The sequence below is a fragment of the Bufo bufo genome, chromosome 9, assembly GCF_905171765.1.
Source record: "Bufo bufo chromosome 9, aBufBuf1.1, whole genome shotgun sequence".
Classification (NCBI taxonomy): domain Eukaryota; kingdom Metazoa; phylum Chordata; class Amphibia; order Anura; family Bufonidae; genus Bufo; species Bufo bufo.
The window spans coordinates 171,456,651-171,477,821 of NC_053397.1; the positions used below are offsets into that span (position 1 = coordinate 171,456,651).

Genomic DNA, 21,171 nt, shown 5'->3' on the forward strand with positions numbered 1-21,171 from the left:
GGGTTGTCAGCAGCGTAGCGTGATTATCCCAATTAACTTGGAAATAATTAAGCGGCTGGCTTATGAGATCCTGTAATATCTTAACTACCAATGTAGGACAATAAGAAAGTGCTCTTCTGAGACTGCCACCGGCAAAAACTCCCTTTCATAACCCCTTTAGATATGACAGAGGGTTATTCCGAACTCGCCGGACGTTACGTGGTTAAAAGTATTAAAGTGACTGTATAAATATGACTTACTCTCCGGGGGATTTAGGGGTTAAATGATTCCCCTTGAAAAGAGGCAACCTAAATATAACTCATGGAGACACAGAGAGAGCGAGCTTTTGTTTCAGTCCTCATTTTCATTAACTAAAAGTGAGAAAAAAGAAAAGGGGGGGGGGGTAGGTTATAGACAGATGGAAGGGAATATTTTAAATGGGTATCACCCCACCCCCACCGACTAAGATCACTGAATACTAAAGTATATCTGATATCTACCTCCATTGCTGTTGTCATCGCTAAGTCCTTACGGCTGAAATTAAACAGGGGGTGCAGAAATTGGGGGTGCATGGGGTGGGATAGATCTGTGCTGAGGAACTTATAGGGAGAAAAAGGTGAAAGGGGGAGGATAACAACCTCTTCCCTGGTTATAGACAGATGAAAGGGAATATTTTAAATGGGTATCGCCCCTTCACCCCCCCCCCCCCCCCTTCCCCCAAGATCACTCAATGCTAAAGAATGGCCAGGATATATATATATATATATATATACACATTGCTGTTGTCATAGCTAAGTCCATATGGCTGAAATGAGACATGGGGGTGCAGAACTTGGGGTGCACTGGGGATATATGAGCTCCTGGGATAGATCTGTGCTGAGGAACTTATAGGGGAAAGAAGGAGAGAGTGGGGGGGGGGGCTGCAGGAACTGACACCCCCTCCTGCAAGCTGAACAGGGGTGGTGACTGAGGACAGCAAAGAGAGGAGGGACATGAAGGTTTCCACCAGCTGGCTGTTCCAGTACAGGAGGTCCTACATGAAAGTCCTCTCCAGCAGCAGCGCTGGTGTCTAGGAGCTGTCCATTTCAGCACCACGTCCTCAGCAGAGGCAAAAAGGCAAAGGAGATCCACAGAGAAGAGCTGTAGCATCACTTCCATGCAGCAGCAGAGGAAGCCCATCTACCAGCCCACCCTACACAGCAGCAAGCCTGCCTCCCTCCTAGGACATCTAAGTGGGGGCCTCACACTGATCTCCAGCTCTACAACCATGGATTGCAAAAGCCGCAGTCCGTCTCAAGCCAAACCTTACAGCATCCAGAGGAGACTTGTGGTGTAATCAACAGCAGGGGACAGAGAGAGATCCCACACTCCAGCAGACACACACTCAGCAGACACCAGAAGAGGGGACAGCAGAAGAAATAGCTGGGAAGAGCAGGAGGAAAACAAGGAACGAGAAGAAGACAAAAAAAAAATCCTTGATTTCTTCCCTTTTTACATGGCGCAGGCTGCAGAGCAAAATAAGGAAAGCAGACCCTGCATTCCTAACCCTAGAATCCCCCCCTGCCCTGGTCCTGATGCTGAAGGTTGGTGATGAAGATACTGCATCTTTATTCCTGCTGAACAGAGCTTCACAATTAGCCATCACTTATGGAAACTGAAGATCAGAATTTTAGGAAAAGGGATTAGAGAGATCAGACCATCTCTGTGTGTCAGCTCTGCTGCTGGTTTGTGTCTGCCTGCACTATTTCTTTTATCTTAACCTGCATTTGGACATGATCTGATGGACAACAAGCTCTCCATCCACAAGCCTTCCAGCAGCTTGACTTTTGCTATTTTTCTATTAGGATACCTCATCTTTTTGGGCAAGGTCCAGCATTATTGCTAGCTAAAAAACAAACAAAAAAAAAAAAACCTTTTCATCTCTCCCATATTTAGCTCCTATCAACCCCCACCAAACCCCCTCAAAACCAGAAGACTGTTGGATGTCTATAGAATGAAGAATTATGGGTCTGTTTGACAGAGGTGTTCAGATGCTCTTGACCACAGTGGGAGCATTTGCTGCATTCAGTTTAATGACAATTGCTGTGGGCACAGACTACTGGTTATACTCTAGAGGGGTCTGCAAGAGCAAATCCATAAGTGAAAATGAAACCAGCAAAAAGAATGAAGAAGTCATGACCCATTCTGGATTGTGGAGAACATGTTGCCTTGAAGGTATTTTTGGTGACTGGATGAGACCCTTTTCCTATCTTACATTTTCACCTTCCTCTTCTGCTCTCCTGTTCCCCTCCCTCTCTCCTGAATCAGAAAACTACATATTCCTCCATCTTATCATTTCATTTTTTTTTTAACAAGGGGCGGCTAGACTGAGCTAATAAACCGGAGGAGGGGGGGGGGGGGGAGGAGGAGGGTGATTGGGGAGAGAGACTGATCCACTTCCAAGCATTTATGGTGATGATGTGAATGATAGATTTTGTTAAGATGGGCACAGAGTGTAGTAAAAGGTGTGTAGAAGGCATTGCTCTGGGTGCATTGTGTCTGTCTCTGGTCTACAGTGCATGCTTGGCTACTGAGCTTGGCTACAAATGGGTAGCCGTGTACCTGGCCTGGTGAGAGCCACATATGTAAAATGGATGGCATGCATGATGAAAAAAAATCTATGAGAATAGATGAAGTGCTGGAGAGGCCTAAACATACCACACATATCTGCAGGTAAATGCAATGCTGCACATTGCAGAGCCATTGCCATGATATATAGCTGAAGAGTTACAGGGCCTTCCTGCAGAACCGCTGTATATATATATATATAGGGTTAGCCTGTTTTCTATAGCTCGCTGTTCTATCCCATAGATGGTTAATTCATTTACACGTTGCTATATTGCATATATCATCACACTGATGCCATCTATCATTTCCTAGTAAGTTTTTTCGAGAGGCCTGTGACTATTCCCCATTCTTATTTTGCACCCCCTCCCCCCCCCCCCATCCCCATCCCCCATGACTATCTGTGTTGCTGATGGTTGGGTCATCACCGGTAGACTGCGAACTACAGCTGCCCCTTAGCTGCCCCTCCTTCTGCCATGTGCCATGCCAGAAAGCCCTGCAGTACACTGTGGATGGGCATGGAAGGGTTAAACACAGCCCACTTGAAAAGGGGGAAGAGGACTGTGTGTCAGGCGGAGCAGCGAGGTAACTGTATGATTAGTACAGTGGTACACAGACCACCCTCCCCCTCCCCAACAGTCCCCTCTTCAATCACCACAGGTCATCAATCCAGCCTTACCCCCCCCACACATTACTCACATATGTACAAACACACGGGCACATTCATACCCGCACTCTGCCTGAGGCATGGCAGGCGTGCGTGTGTGTGTTAATCAGATAATTCAATATATAGGGTACATGCAGCCTTGCAATGCAACCTATTAAATACACAGGCACACATACTGGGTCTCTGAACTGGGTACGAACAATTGCATAATGAGATAATTAGACCTTTTCAACATACTGCTGGGGCCATTTGTATGTGCACAAGGTTCTGCGCCTTTACTGCTATCCCCGGCTGCTTTCCGAACAGATTGCCACCACACATGTCCACGGACGTATACCGAGATACACACACTACAAAGAGTATGCCAAGCACATACACACCATATGCAGGGTCCAGACCTTGTATAGTTGCATACACAAAATTTAGGCGCATATGTTCACACAGCCTTTGAAAACAACATATCACTTACACCTCCCACACATAGAGTCATTTCACAAACCACAGAGCGAATTATGATCTCCACCAAACTCGATCATTAAGCCAGGCCCCCGATCGGTAGAAACCTAAGAGGGGACACATCATGACATCTAATATCTTTATTATCTTGCATCAGGCATGAGGGCTTAATGAGGTCACCTACATAGTCATCGGCCCAGCACCGAGCTTCAGCCATCATAGACCATGTAATCATGGTGGCACCTGATTATAACATATAATGGCTTTCCATAGAGGACCGACATCAATGATCTGTAATAACCAAGTAAAACTTGCATTGCACCCATCCATTACATAACAGACCATCAGAAAGAGGAAACCATGCCCATATTCTCCACAGGAGATAAGTTGTGTAGTATAAATGGCGCTACATCTACAATAAAGTCACATATTGAGGGGCACAATCTGAGGATTAGGGGGTGCATAGTTCTTCGCCCTCAGCAAACCTGTGCGGCGAATTACCCAGAACATTTTTTTGGATGTTCTAATTCATTGCTAGATTATTCATCTTGAGCCTTTATAATGCACAAAAATAAATCATTCTAAAAATGACCACATAAAAGACCACACATAAAAGGTGTAGAATAAACAATGTGCAAAACAGAAACAATATATCCCATTTTATATATAATTAATTTCTGAGGCCTAACAATGGGTTCGTCCTATGACAATCTGGCTGCACACTTGCTTTATAATGTCATTTCACCTACACAAGGCAGGCGCACACACACGCACAAGCTCCAGCCCAGGCTGTTAGCCTGTGGGACATTTTGGCCCTTCCTCCTCTGGAGCTGGGCTGTGATGGGACATGCTCTGAATTGCTAAGTGTCTCCATTGAGCGATGAGAACAGTTTGACGCATTAAACACGCATAGCGCATCCGCTGAGCCTCTCCTCAGCCAAGCCTGCCTCTTAACATAATCTGCAGAGGAACATTGCACTGAATAGAATATGCCGTCCCTCCCCAGCCAGGAGAAAATCAATAGCTATGAATTCACCCTGATAGATCTCAGCCCCCCCCCCTCCCTTTCCCTCGCTCCACGGCCGCCGCCACCATCCACAACACCTCATTCCCACCTCCCCTCCTTCCAGGAAACCTTTTCAATTCATGCTCCTATTTAATATGTGTCCCCAAAGTGGCTAGTGGTTACAATTAAACATTTATAAGATGCTTGTAGGAATTTTGTTTAAGGTGGCTGGCTGTCCCTTCCATTAACCTTTGATCTGCCAGGGCCTGCCAGATTTATGGCCAGGAGGGGGTTACTTTTTTTTTTTTTTTGGGGGGGGGGGGGGGGGGAGGCAAGGGTGTTGGTAGAGCAGGGGAGACAGATGAAATGGTGGGATAGGCTGCCCAGGTGAGGGTTTTCAATTGCATTCGGTAATGGGATGCAAAGATGGATTTAAGGCAGTACATGGTTAATCGAGTGCAGGTGCCTACATTTTAGGAGGAGATGAGTAGTGGAGGGGAGAGGAGCCATGCGCAAAATTCAGTTTAACTGGCTGGTTAATAGGGGATTGTCTAATTTTCAAAGACTGCACAGGGTGTGTGTGTGTGTGAGAGAGAGAGAGCGAGGAAAGAGGAGGGGGAAGGAAAGAGGGGGGAGGGGGAAGGCGAAAGGGTGGGTATGAGACAGGGGGAGGAAAAGAAGAGGGAAAACAGAGAAGAAGACCTTTGGAGAGTGGGAGGACCAATGCAGGAGAAACAGGGAGGAAGAAAGAGGAGAGTCTGAGCAGGGTCCCCAATTTTTTTAAGTCTATGTTTCCTGACCCTTGTATGATCTTAACTCTTAGACCTTCATATTATAGTAAGGTCATTGCACTCAGGATCACGAGCTATGAGTTAGTTAGCGCCCCTACATTTTCCATAGGATTGTAACTAGCCATATAGACTGCAGAAATCCTGACTTACTAAGCCCTTGCCTCATAAAAGCTATTAAACTTAGCTGGCGATCAAAAAAATTGAAAAACAAGAACCATACACAATGGTTGAAAAATATTATCCTTAAACGAAAAGCCCCATTAAAACATTGGACCTATATAGTGAGTATTGAGAGAACCATTACGAAACCGAATCGCCATGGATTTTTATATGTAAGCAATGAGTAGGTTATATGATACACATCTATGATTTTTCCCAGTGAGGAGGCTCTTAAACCCTGCGTATGGCACAAGTTTAATAACATGATATTGGTCGCGCCATAAGTACAGTCCCGCAGTAACAGGATAAGAATACGAGGTGATTATGAGAGATTTAGATCGCTGACAAAGTGGAGCACGTTAGCAATTATTTACAGATGCTGAGACGTAAGGCAGTGAAGTTTCACTGAGGGCTTTGAAGGTCAAAGACAGAGCTTTGGATCTCATTCTTGATGCCAGCATGGGTATTTGCGTCGTTTCAGTAGCCGTTGTTTAAATGAGCCGACTGCCAGTGCTTCAGATTAATTGCAATGGGGATAATCAATGGAAGGAGCAATCAAGGAAGGACACGATGAGTGGATTAAAATGTTGATTTCGTTTTTATACGCACAACAGACAAATTGCCTTAGATTCTGGCAGTGTAGATCTGAAGAGTAAAGGTGATCATTAAATATGTAAAGGTCACCCCTAGGCATCATTGCTGAAACGTGGACAGAATAAAGAGGTGATATCCTCAGGTTGTTCATTGTGGTTAACGGTCATAAGGATAAGACACTGTACGGAGAGATGCTTCATTGATCTTATCTTCTATGAACCAGAGGGACCAGCAATGGAACTGCCATAAGCAGATTTGCATGTTATCCTTCTTAACCTATTTTTCGGGCCACCTTCTATCATCATAACTTTTTCAGATGTAAATCCCATCGTCTCCCATATCTATAAGATTAAATACATAGGCATCAGAAATAACTGGATCATATCTAAATACCTAAATGTCTAAATGTTTATCGTGTGGAGATATAAATGAGCTTTAGCCCAGGCACTACATGGCCTTTACACACATCCAAGTGTGACTATTGCTGGTTCCTTTCATCTGAGGTATCCAGAGCCTTAAAGCGGTTATCCAAGAATTTGATATTGAAGACCTATCCTCAGATTAGGTCATCAATATCGAATTCCCGGATAACCCCTTTAAAGCAGAGCCTGGGGCAGTTTTGTGGTTACCGTTTAGATGAGCAACATTAACTATTTTTCTTCTTAAAACGTGATCGATGGTAGTCAACTGAGGTAATTGTTTTAGTGGGTCTCAGCCTTAAAATCTTTGTAATGTTGCCGGATGTATACTATGTGTTTGTATGTGTGTAAAATTGCCAGGTTTGGAAACAATATAAATCATATCTGTTAAATTAGAAAAAAACTTGGTTGCAAACATTCCTACTGCTTGGTGAAAACTTGAAAGTCAATTGCTTGTTTCTGGATTTGTGGTAGAATTGATGTGAAATATTATTAATCTTATCCGAGATTCTGATCACTCAACAAGAGGTGGTCCATCTCATATAACCCCAACCCATATTTCTCAAGGCCAATGGCCTTGAGAAATATATCCAATGGTACATTGGCCAAAGGCCAATGTCCAATGGCACATTTCAGCATGCGCAGCTTTTCGGCCCGTGTAGTATTGGGGTCTCTGTCAAGCTCTTGAGAAAGACCAAGTACTATGTGGTTCAAAAGGTTTCTTATTTTTTGTGAATGCTGAAACTTGCAGAAAGAACTAAAGAACTAATTAAGGATGATGTTTTCATTTGGTTTTAATTGAGAAGTATGGTAAGGCCTGGTGACCTTCCCGTTTTCCATACTGTACCTACATCCCACAGAATCGTTAAATGTCTGCTCCTTTCTCACTTTTGATATCTGAAAACCCAAATCCATATGTCCCTATTAGAGAATATGGACATAATAAAGGAGTTCCTATCTACTTGCCAGAACTTAAAACTTCTAAAGGGCGTCTCTCCTGCAGGAGGAACCAGCCTTGGTGTGTTCTACACAGATGGACCATTGATTTAGTTGGCTATCATGTCATGCTTGCCAGATAATTCGTTCAGTGATAACAACCGATGAGGTCCCGGCAGTGGAACTCTCCCCCTGATCAGGTCACCATTGAGGAACTTGTGTAGAGTAAGGTATGGTCCAAGCCAGAGAGCCCCTTTATTTTCCATGCAATGAGCTTTGAGATCCATGTCAGCAAATTGCCTCATTACATGATCTTTTTAGTATCAAACCAATTTTTGTGATGAATGAAATACATATGGTAAAGCTTGGCCTTACTTAATAAAACTTTTATAGATTATCTGAACTAGGGTATGTGTAGTTCTCTGGCGTAATATAGTCTATATTAAAATTCAGTTCCCAAGTGGTGACTTCACAGAAGGAGAGTAAGGTTGGTGCTGTCTATTGGATGGGTGCATATCAACACACTATGGTCCTTTCCTAAAGATAGCACTTACTGGATTGTAATGAATGTTATATTAAATGGTTAGAGCACTACATAGAAATATAGAAAAGACCTTTAAGAGGACCTGTCACCTCTCCTGACATGTCTGTTCTAGTAACTGCGGACACTGTAAAAACAATTCTGTAGCCTCTTTTCATATAACTCTAGGTTGTGCCATTCCTGTATTATTCCTACTACTAATTTACGAATTAATAGTTTGCAACAGAGGTCCAGATGAGTGTGACTAGTTGGGGGGGTGTCCCTGCACAGTCTGACACTATTCAATCAGTGCCAATAGTGTGGCCGGAATATGCCCTCAACTGGTAACACCCAGGTGGACCTTTATTGCAGGTTGCTGACAATTCATTCACTAATTTCTAGCAGGAATAATAAAGAAGTGGCACAGCATAGAATCATAAGAATAGATGCTCCAGAATTATTATTACATAAAAGCATATATACAGTAATTACTAAACCAGACAAGTCAAGAGAGGTGACAAGTCCTCAATAAGAAGTTTCTTTTGCCACATCACTGTGCCCATTGACCTATGGCCGAAGCATAATTGAAATTGTGATTATGATGAATGCTGCTTAGTATCCAACATGAAACATCTGAATTAAAAAAAAAAGTTTGAGTATGGAAAAAAATCGAACACATCTTTGCATTGCTAATATAGTCGTCTTTGACAGCCGAGCTTACATTGTATGACATCAGTCCATTTTTCTCTCAAGGAGATGAGCTTGGTATCTGTTTTTTCTTACCAGTTATTATCTTTGTAAAAACCATCATGCATAGGTCCATTGAGGATGTGAACTTCTAACAGCACCAATGATCAGATGACTTTCAAGTCCAATACTTGTGTTGGGAATTTCATACCATGATATTAAGTCTGTGATTTGTCATTACTTTTGTCTTTGTGGTAGCATTAGAAATGTCACTGTTCATAAGTTGAAATCTGAAGAGCATTCACTCACAGGTAGCACAACTGCTGATAGTGTTGTATTGGTGAGGGGTAAAGTTGTTTAAACGTACCATTACGGGTGCTCATGTTTTTTTGCAGTCCCTTCATGTGCAATCATTTTCTGCACAAAAGGCTCCCTAACCACTTTCCTCCAAGTGACCGCTCTAACTGTCTTCTGTTTAGACATTAGAGCCATCACTCAGGGCAAAGGGGAAAAGAGATTGGGGAGCCTTCAATGCAGATGGCCCAGGACACTACACATGAAGAGACCACCTCCATAGCACCTCTGATCTTGGTGCTGGAGGCCTTATAACTTATTTTGAACAAGCAAGGCATCCACCAAGCTTTAACCTTCTCCTATCTACTTCCGTCAGCAGTTTTGAGGAATCAAAACAACTGGCAGACTCTCTTTAAGGATTTTGTTTTTGCCTTTTTTCCTCAGTATTTGAAACAAAACCCAATCAAGTGGTATTAGCATTTCAGCAATCACATATCCTGTCCCTTGAATCCCAAACAGGCAATCACTTAAGCCGTAGACATAATAATTATTATTCACCTTCCATTTATTAGTAGAAACATAAAAAAATTGCTAATGAGCATAATATCCATAAACATGAATATTAAAAGGATACAGATAAAACATAGAATAGCACTGCTGGAACTCAAAATATGTAGAAACAGGGTGTAAGGCTGCACTCTCGCCTTGTGTTGTTGTAATGGGTCACCACAACCATATGGGCATGAAGAGAATATCATTGGAGGATGTTGGCTGCCAGGCCCAAACCATACCTTGAACAGGATCCGGACATCAACGTTTGGTGGATTAGTGAGAGGCTAGGGAAACCTCCATTGCAAAAAGGAAGGCAAAGGCGCCAGTAAAGGATATTCCAAAAAATCCTTTTTTAATCCAACAATAACACATTTTGAGGGAAAAATCTGCTTCTTTAGTTTATGTCCAAGTGTATCTAAAGAAGGGAAATTTTTGTTTTAGTAAATTGCTGAAAATCCCAGCATATAGCTGAGTAACACCTTCACCTGTTAGAGTAGCAGCAAACAAGTGACATTTCAGGGCATCCTACCCCCATTCTAACGATTGGGAGAAGATTAATACTCCAATAACTTTATTAAAATATTTTTTTAGAAATTACTTCATCAAAACAAATAGTAGGGTTATTACACCTGTTACTTTCACACTTGCGTTTTTCTTTTCCGGCATAGAGTTCCGTCACAGGGGCTCTATACCGGAAGACAACTAATCAGTTTTATCCCCATGCATTCTGAATGGAGAGTAATCCGTTCAGGATGCATCAGGATGTCTTCAGTTCAGTCTTATTGACTGATCAGGCAAAAGAGAAAACCGCAGCATGCTACGGTTTTATCTCCGGCGAAAAAAAGACTTGCCTGAATGCCGGATCCGGCATTTTTTCCCATAGTAATGTATTAGTGCCGGCATTCAGAATACCGGAATTCCGGATCCGTCCTTCCGGTCTGCGCATGCGCAGATCGAAAAAAAAGCTGAAAAAAATAAATGCCGGATCCGTTTTGCCGGATGACACCGGAAAGACGGATCCGTCATTTCAATGCATTTTTTCGACTGATCAGGCATTTTTAAGACTGATCAGGATCCTGATCAGTCTTACTAATGCCATCAGTTTGCATACATTTTGCCTGATCCGGCAGGCAGTTCCGGCGACGGAACTGCTTGCCGAATCTCTCTGCCGCAAGTGTGAAAGTAGCCTTATCATGTCAAAGTAGACTCATACCTCACCATGCAGGACCTGTCTGTAATCTTTAAAGTGGTTGTCCGACCTCTTACTAGTGATGGCCTATTCTCAGGATAGACCATCACTATCTGATCGGCGGGATTCTGACGCCCCCACACCCCTTCCAATTGTCTGTCTTGCGGTAGCTGCAGCAGCAGTACTCTGTGGCGCAACTACACTGCTCCCATTGACTTCAGTTCTGGAAAGCTGATAGGTGCAGGTGTGGGATGTCCGACCCCCACTGATCAGATAGGATAGGGCATAACTTGTAAAGGGTTGGACAGTTCCTCTAAAGATTATATACTGTAACGACAAAATCATTCCTTAGCAAGCTATAGATATGTATTAGAGGTAGTGAGCGTTTCCTGAGTAGAAAGGATTCTTCTCATGTGATTTTCAGATGCCGCATGCCGACATGATTTACTCTAGTGCTAACCTTCTGCCTTCCACTCATAATATTTCACTGATATCTGCAGCTGCATCTCCCTCCTCATGGTCTTTTGTGTATTGTTTTGCACTAAAGTTTTCTTACAGACATCCTTCAAGCAGGAAATAGGACACATGTAGAAGCTTCATATATTGACATGCACTACCGATTGAAGCAAAAAAAAAAAAAAAAAATTTATGGTGTGCACTGTGTCATAGCAAAACTTTTTTTTTTACAGTAATGTTTTTTTTTCAGTTGTCTTAAACCAAGTATCCCTAGTCAAAGAAATTTCAACTAAGTACCCCAAATGCCCTAACTTGTCATTATTCTGAACTAAACTGCACGACAGTCACAGATAACTAATAAATATAGGACAAGCAGTCCAGCTCACTCCTCCTGGTACAGAAATTCACTCCACATGCCACTTACGGTGCTCGTCGTAGATAGATGACGCTTCGGCTGCGGAACCTGTAACTTGAAACCAAGGAATCCAGTAACTAATTTTTAACATCTTCAATTAGTTTATTCTGTCACAGTTAAAAACAGAAAATAATCCAAGGTGAAATGCAATTAACGATTAACGCATTTTGGACAGTCTCCTGCCATGCATAGTTATGGACTATTTTCTGTTTTTAAAGGTGACCAAATAAACTAGTTGAGGATTTTAAGGGCACGTTGCTGGATTCCTTGATTTCAAAAACATTGGTTATGCAGCTATAAGTTCTGTGCTACTTCTGTAACTGAAGTCTAGGGGGTTGGGGTGCATGCCATAATTAATGTTTCTTCAACAAAACCAAATTTAGTATGATTCAAAAATTCTGTGCAATGTGTAACTACCCAAACTTCTAGACATACATTTGTCTCCCGTCTATCTATTAGAACCTTTTATACTGCCATGGAAATCCAGATATAAAGCATCACTATATGGCTTCATATAAGAAATGTGTAACTCATTTCGCCACTAAACTCTGTATTTGCTGAAGAAAATAAGCCTGTGCCAATGTGTTCCTTTAAGGCCAGCTGCAGTCTAGAAATGTCACTGCTGCCTTCTGGTGTCTTCACTTTAGTGCAAACATAATGAAACCATGTCAGACAGAAGTAGATTTACAGTAACATGTTACTGTCGTAATGCAGTATACGACATTACTGCATAATGTATATGTCGTATACATCTTGTGTATGGGGCAAACATGGTGTATACACAACCTAATCTAAAATCACTAGGTACTCCTTTGGGTATGTAAAAAAGCTATTTTCCAGGAGAACAAATGCTGACTGTCTAGAGCAGCGGTTCTCAACCTAGGCGGCGCAGGCGCGTGACGTCAGTGAGTGAGCGCCGCCGCCCGCACTGCCTGCTATTACCGGAGCTAAGACAAAGTAAGATATCCCATATCCAAATAAATTATAATCCAAGTAAAGAGCTCAGCAATGAGCAATGATTAAAGTTAAAGTAGTTACTGATTAGTTTATAAATATACTGCTGTGAGCGTCGGGGAGGGAGATCTGTGGATGGCACTGTTTAGGGGGAGATCTGTGGATGGCACTGTTTAGGGGAGGGGGGATCTGTGGATGGCACTGTTTAGGGGGAGATCTGTGGATGGCACTGTTTAGGGGAGGGGGGATCTGTGGATGGCACTGTTTAGGGATGATCTGTGGATGGCACTGTTTAGGGGGGATCTGTGGATGGCACTGTTTAAGGGGGAGATCTGTGGATGGCACTGTTTAGGGGAGGGGGGGATCTGTGGATGGCACTGTTTAGGGGGGATCTGTGGATGGCACTGTTTAGGGGGATCTGTGGATGGCACTGTTTAGGGGGGAGATCTGTGGATGGCACTGTTTAGGGGAGGGGGGATCTGTGGATGGCACTCTTTAGGGGGGATCTGTGGATGGCACTGTTTAGGGGGGATCTGTGGATGGCACTGTTTAGGGGGGAGATCTGTGGATGGCACTGTTTAGGGGGAGATCTGTGGATGGCACTGTTTAGGGGAGGGGGGATCTGTGGATGGCACTCTTTAGGGGGGGATCTGTGGATGGCACTGTTTAGGGGGGATCTGTGGATGGCACTGTTTAGGGGGATCTGTGGATGGCACTGTTTAGGGGGGAGATCTGTGGATGGCACTGTTTAGGGGAGGGGGGATCTGTGGATGGCACTGTTTAGGGGGGAGATCTGTGGATGGCACTGTTTAGGGGAGGGGGATCTGTGGATGACACTGTTTAGGGGAGGGGGATCTGTGGATGGCACTGTTTAGGGGAGGGGGATCTGTGGATGGCACTGTTTAAGGGGGGATCTGTGGATGTCTTTGTGATTAATTACTCTGCTTTAATTATGTTCAATTTGTAGCAATAAAAATACATCCTGCATATCAGATATTTACATTACAATTCATAACAGTAGCAAAATTAGTTATGACGTAGCAAGGAAAAAAATGTAATGGTTGGGGGTTACCACAACATGAGGAACTGTATTAAGGGGTCACGGCTTTAGAAAGGTTGAGAACCACTGGTCTAGAGCAATGGCTACCCTATAAGTCAATGGATGGCCCTTTAAACAGGCATTAGAACATGACTGTGAAATATAAGCCAAAACCAGAATATTATCTGTAAGAAAAAGATACGTATCTACAGACAGCTTTTTTGGGGTTACCTGGAGCAGGGTACTGGTTGGTTGGGTGAGAGGCCTTTGACATGGGTCTGGAGGAATAAGGTTTCTCCTTGCGGAGACTGCCAAGATGGTGTATAGGGCCTTACAGGCCAGACAAGCGGTCTCGCTAGTGGTGCCTATTAGATGGCTAACCTATAAGTCAATGGCTGGCCCTTTAGGGTAACTGCACATGATGCAGATTTGCATGCAGAAAATCTAGATGAAATCAAACCGAAACTTGTAAAAAAAACGTACAGAAATCTGCTCCCTTTAGTAATCCGTATTACTAATCGAATATCCCTATGTCGTCTTCTCAGACCAAACATGCACAACCCTGCACCCACTACCAGACACCATCTTAATATTTTATTGCACTTTTTATTATACTAACCAACAGTAAAACGTATCTTTGGAAATAATGCACAGTTGGCAACTAGGTATTGGAGGATTTATTAGCAACAATTATGGTTATTGACATATAGAAAATGTCATATAGAATGATCTTTATGGAAAAGCAGTGAAATTTATAAGCGGTGACTGGAAGTTATAGGACATGATTAGACAAGAAACATGACACACATGAAGCGGTTATACAGAGCACAAAGCTGGAAGGAAAGGCTGTAAAAAGAGACAGGCCCTGTACGCCGCTGAGTTATAGGAATCTAAAACCTACAGGGGTGTCTTGCTCCGACGTCGGTTTAGTCTCTTCCTCTGGCCATTGTATATGTAGATACACGCTCTCTTCAGATCTTGCACCCTTTCGCTGTGTCTTACCCATTTTTGCTATCATTTCGTAACACATTCGCCCCCTCGTCTTAGATGAGCTTCCACTTCTCTCCCTGCCCTTGGTTTCCGACCGGAGATGAATTGAGCTGGGGACTAAGGGATGGATACTTTATTAAAAAAACAAATGCTCCCTGCTGTAAAATATTAAGAGTCTTTTACTAAACTCACCCCCTGTGTCCTTCACAGGCTCTGGATGCCTTCCTTTTCATAACCACCTGTCACATCCATACTGACATAATTAAGATGATCACCAGTCACTGTGCCGTCTATAGACTGGATACAGTCAAATTTTTTATTTTTTATTTTTTTTGTATGTAAATGTAAATTCAAAGCCGTAGGATATAAATGCATATGAAAAAACTAAAGCAAGATTTATCAGGCTCTTACTCCATTATGCTTCTCTGCACATAAAACAATATTTAAAAGGGTTGTCTCACTCCAGCAAATAGCATTTATCCTGTAGACCTGCGGCCCTCAAGCTGTTGCAAAACTACAACTCCCAGCATGCCCTAATAGTTATAGCCTGTCTAGGCATGCTGGAAGTTGTAATTGTGCAACAGCTGCGAGCCGCAGGTTGAGCATCCCCGATGTAGACAACGTTAATGCAAAGTAATGTGATTGTCCATATTGCCTCCTTTGCTGGTTTGATTCATTTTTCCATCACATTATAAATGGCTCGTATACGGGGGTTACGACCACCCTGCAATCCAGCAGTGGTGGTCGTGCTTGCCCACTATAGGAAAAAGCACCGATCTATGCACACTCCCGTGATCCCGGCCATCAGAGAGACATGCTTTTTTTCTATAGCGTGCAGGTACGACCACCGTATCTGGATTGTAGGGTGGTAGTAACCCCTGGAAACGAGCAGTGTATAATACAATGGAAAAATGAATCAAGCCAGCGAAGGAAGCAATATGGATGATCACAATACATTAGTAAGTACCTTGTATTGAAGGGGTTGTGGAGGGAAAATATATTGATGACCTATCCTCAGGATAGGTGATTAATATCTGATCGGTGGGGTCCAACACACGGTACCCCTGCTGATCAGATGCTTGACCTAAACCCTTTCCTCCAGCCAGAGGTGTAACTTGACCAGCATGCATTTTCTATAATACTGGTGTCTTCTTATGTGGCACAAGGATCTTTGGGCCCCCTCAGGTTCCTGGGCCCGGTAGCGACTGCTACCTCTGCACCCCCTATGGCACAAGTGAAGATAAGTGATTCCTAGGCACAAGTGAAGATGAAGATATACAGTACAGACCATAAGTTTTGACATACCTTCTCATTCAAAGAGTTTTCTTTATTTTCATGACTATGAAAATTGTAGATTCACACTGAAGGCATCAAAACTATGAATTAACACATGTGGAATTATATACATAATGAACAAGTGTGAAACAACTGAAAATATGTCATATTCTAGGTTCTTCAAAGTAGCCACCTTTTGCTTTGATTACTGCTTTGCACACTCTTGGCATTCTCTTGATGAGCTTCAAGAGTTAGTCCCCTGAAATGGTTTTCACTTCACAGGTGTGCCCTGTCAGGTTTAATAAGTGGGGCCAACAAGTGCTAAGCATCTCTGGGAACTCCTTCAAGACTGTTGGAAGACCATTTCAGGGGACTACCTCTTGAAGCTCATCAAGAGAATGCCAAGAGTGTGCAAAGCAGTAATCAAAGCAAAAGGTGGCTACTTTGAAGAACCTATAATATGACATATTTTCAGTTGTTTCACACTTGTTTGTTATGTATATAATTCCACATGTGTTAATTCATAGTTTTGATGCCTTCATAGTCATGAAAATAAAGAAAACTCTTTGAATGAGAAGGTGTGTCCAAACTTTTGGTCTGTACTGTATGTATACATGCATAGATCATACATGATTGAAATGTTCTGTTTGTTACGGTTGCTTTGTACCATGTAAATGGTTGACTTTCTGTATTACGGTAAATTCACACAGGACAGAAAAATATCAATTGTAGATTTCGTACAATTGCTGCAGATTTAACACAATTTAACACAATGTATGCAATTTACACTAGTTTTCCATAGTGTGTAGAAGAATTTTGTTAAAATCACATCCACTTTGCTGCTTAAAAAATCATCTTATGCTCACCTCTTTCCCCTGTTCTGTTCTCTGTGGTGCTGGTCCAGTCAACCTGCTGTTGCTTGTTTACAAAGAGCAGTGGGGACAAAGCGGTATATGGCGCATGACCACTGCAGCCAATCACTGTCCTCAGAGATCTAATGTTGAGTACAATTATTGGCTGCAGCGGTGATCTTATGTACGTACACCTGCATGCCACTGTGTCACTGATGTGTAGGTGTATGGAATGTTACCGCTGCAGTCAATCACTGAGAACAGTCATTCATTATAGTGGTCACATGCCATATACCTCCTTCATGGCACATCCCTGCAGCAGTTTGCAAACAAGCAACAGCAGGAGGACTGGACCATTACTATAGAGAATGGTGTGGGAGAAATTGGCTCTTGTAAATGTGCCACTGATCACCCAACGAACCAGCCTTTGTGGGACACAATATCCTTGTTCATCAGCAGCACATTGCCATGTGTAAACAGGAATGTGGTGCCAACAATCAAGAAAACTGAGGATTAGCAATTGTAATAATGATCATTCATCCCCATAGAGCTTTTTCCTCCATGCAAATGCATCTAGCAAGCAGGCAGTGATCAGGAACGAACGTTCATTGACTGCATTTCTGGTCAATGGCCTTTAGATATGAGGTATCTGCAACTGATTCTTAACATGTTCCTATCAACAGTCTACACTCAGTGGGTTGGTATAAATCCTCTAGTTGTTAACCCGTTGCCTTGCACGGCTACAAAGAACGAGGAGCAGCCATCATTTCTACAACACTATCACACGGGAGGTTTGATCCAGAGAGACATAGCTCCATTTAACAAGTCAAGGATCTCGGGAGTGTAGGAGAGAGGAGGTGTTGCGATGTAGTGGTTAAGGTGTTGATGTTTATTACTCAAATGTGTGGGTTTAATTCCTGCGGGTATCATTCCTGGTGATCTCAGATAAACCTCACTCCTTCACTTCTGAGTCCCTCGAGAGTGTTTATGATGAGGCAACTTCTGGTTTATGCCCTAACAAGAAGGACGGCTGCAGGCTTCCTGTAAAGAAGGGTGCGCCAACATTGCTAATACAAAGCCACAACTTCACATGTCGATACAGAGTTTCACATACAAGACTGCAAATGCAGGTTTTCCGACCAAGTTCTTATAGTCTAGATATGAACACCCAAACCTCATATTCATGTGTGCTCGCTGAACATTTCATTTTAAAATTGTTGCCAGTTATATGAACTTGGGGGGACATTTATGAAGACCGACCATTTAGATGCTGGTCTACGTACCTCCCACGCTGGCGGTTCATCCGCCTAAGTTACGTAGAGGCGCTGGCCTCTACATAACTTAGGTTGACTTTACACTTGTCTAAATCTATGCCAGCTCCCTGTGGGTGTAAATGACATGGCTGAACCTTTTTATTAAAATGTGTATCCACATACAGTATTTTTGATCATAAAATGTTGTTAGATAGTATACACTTCTCACTTGATAACTACAGTACATGACAAATTTTATAAAGTGTCATAGGCTGCACCTGGTCCCATTCAATTAAATGGATTAAGCTGCAATACCCAGGCACAGTCCATGGACAAGGCAGTGGACAAGAACGTGGCAATATTTCTTTAAAACAGCATACCTTTCTTACCAATCTCATAAACCCAAGTCCAGAATATTCTACCTCCCACTGGATCTTACCTGTATTGTAAACTCAGGGGGCGGTATGTCCATTTCTGTGATTGCAACCAGCACTGGACAGCTGCTACAAGACAAATAAGATCATGGGTTCATCAAAATAGGCCTAGATGCTCATGACAAGAACATTGTTTTACTTCTATACAAATCACTAATCAGAATGTACTGTAAGGGATCATCTCTTTTCGGGGGGTCACACCTACAGATATCTTCGCAGACATGGTTATAATGTCCAAACTATTGCTTTATTTCCGACACTTCAGCAAAGCACAGGTTACGAATTCACAGCTTCAACTTATCACGTGTGACATCCACACAAAATAACAAACCCTTGCCCGGCTAGGCTCTAACTAAACACATAAACGTATCTCTGACTCTCCTAGAGAGCCCTGTTCACACATGGAACACAAATGCGGCTTTCCTCAGCCATACAGTCCAGCAACCTCCAGGCCTTGACACTTCAATACCTTTTGGGGGATTGTGGCCCAGTAGTCCTCCCGACTCTGGCCTCGTGATCCTTGCTTCACAGGCGCCACTGCGTCCCCCAAAGTTCAGGCTATCGACTAGTTCGTGGCCCCTCAGCCAACCCGGCTGAGACCACTCACACAGAGCCTCTGCTCCAGGATCACACACACTTCCCCCAGACTGACATACTGGGAGGCGCTTTATGCCGGCCTGAATACAGCAGACTTCACCTGCGATCACCTCAGGTAGAAGAGAATACCTGTGCCGGAAGGGTGTGGATTGGCAGATACCACTGCCAAGCCTACCCGCCAATCCAAAGGGAACCTGTCATCAACTTTATGCTGCCCATACTAACGGCAGCATAAAGTAGAGACAGGTGAGATGATTTCAGCGGTCTGTCATTTAAAAGTTAAAGGTAAGTGGTTGCCGAGAACCAACATCACAATCATTGCAGATTAGGCCTGGGAAAAGAGTCATGGTTATTCATGAACTCCTGCTCTCCCGCCCACCTGTTGATGATTTACAGGCTTCTACCTAGTTTTCTCCCTTTCTTTCTAGAAGAGAACTGCCCATCATCAGCAGATAGTGCAGGAGATTATGAATAACCATGACTCTTCTCAAGTAGATTTGACTCTTTTCGAGGCCTGGGCTGCAATGATTATGATGCTGGTTCTCAGCAACCACTTACTTTTAGCTCATGAGTGACACACCGCTGAAATCAGCATTTCTGTCACTATTTTACGCTGCCCTCAGTGAGGTCAGGACAGGTTCCCTTTAAAATCCAGCCCAGAATTAATAAACAAAACTGTCTCAGCAAACTATGCTTTGCTGAGACCACTGCCACTCTTTGCATTTTAGTTGTCTCACCCATCTGAGGTACCTGAGCGGGACATACCGGCCTTCCAACACTTTTCACATTACCACAGTACATAGCAGATTGTGTACAATTTTGGGCACCAGTCTAGAAGAAGGACATCGGGTAGTCTAATTACAATGTAGAAATATATGAATGGACAGTAGGGATCGACCGATATTGATTTTTTAGAGAAGATACCGATAGCCTGTGAACTTTCAGGCCGATAGCCGATAACTTATACCGATATTCCCTATTCACCCTAATAGAGCTCTATTAGGGTGAATAGGATCTTACACTGTCCCTGCTGCCCTGTGCATAGTACAAAGCAGCAGGGAGCTCACCATGGCAACCAGGGCTTCAATAGCGTCCTGGCTGCCATGGTAACCGATTGGAGCCCCGTGATTACACTGCTGGGGCTCCAATCAGAACTGCCACTGCCACCAATGAAATTACTTAGGTTGGGGGGGGCCCTGTAGCCACTGCCACCAATGACTTTCATACTGGGGGAGGCGCACTGCGCCACTAATGATAATTAACCAGAAGGTGGGTACAGCTGGCACCCACATCCTGTATTTGTATTAAAATTATCATTGGTGGAACAGTAACCAGGCACCTGCTATGCTGGCTGCTTGACTCTGGGGAGGACACTCAGGAGGAGGAGGCTGCTGCCGCTGCTGCTGTTCGCTGAGCACACTAGCTGAGACAGCCCAGCAGCAAACCCTCCCCTGTCTCTCCTCCTGCTTTAATATTAGCCAGACATTCATTGGTGGCAGTGGTGCGGGCAGCTTCAGAGCCCGCTCATTTTACTGGGCTCTGCGGCGGCCACGTCATAGGAGGGAGGGATTCCCTCCCTCCTTCTCCACTGACTCTGGCCACTTAACATGGTGGCGCATGCCAAGCACCATGTTTACTCGTAAGCAAGCAGCGCTAGACGCATTATCGGCATATCTGCAAAGTTAGATGCCGATACTAAAATCTTAGAAAATCATGAATATCGGCCGATAATATCGGTAAATTCGATAATCGGTCGATCCCTAATGGACAGTACATTGATCTTTACACCTGAGCCTGTAACCATAACAAGACACCGTCCTCTACAGACGTCTGGAGGTAAGAAGGTTTCACCCTCGTCATAGACAGGGCTTCTTTACTGTAAGAGCAGTGAGACTATGGAACTCTCTGCCAGAGGAGGTGGTGATGGATAATTCATTAAAAAAAAGTTCAAGAGGGGCCTGAATTTCTATCTTGAAAGTAATAATATCACAGGTTATGGGTATCAGATTTTCAGATATGGGACATTAATCCGGGGATTTATTCTGACTACTAGA

The 21,171-nt window shown here is 43.4% G+C and overlaps 1 protein-coding gene across 1 annotated transcript in view; it reads left to right on the forward strand.

Annotated features, from left to right (window-relative positions):
- Window positions 1-1,982: 1,982 nt before the first annotated feature.
- CACNG2 (calcium voltage-gated channel auxiliary subunit gamma 2) overlaps window positions 1,983-21,171 on the forward strand; it is a 145,307-nt gene continuing 126,118 nt past the window's right edge. Inside the window, exon 1 of the mRNA XM_040407293.1 lies at window positions 1,983-2,193. Within this exon, the coding sequence (XP_040263227.1) occupies window positions 1,983-2,193 (211 nt within the window). The remainder of the gene's footprint in view (window positions 2,194-21,171) is intronic.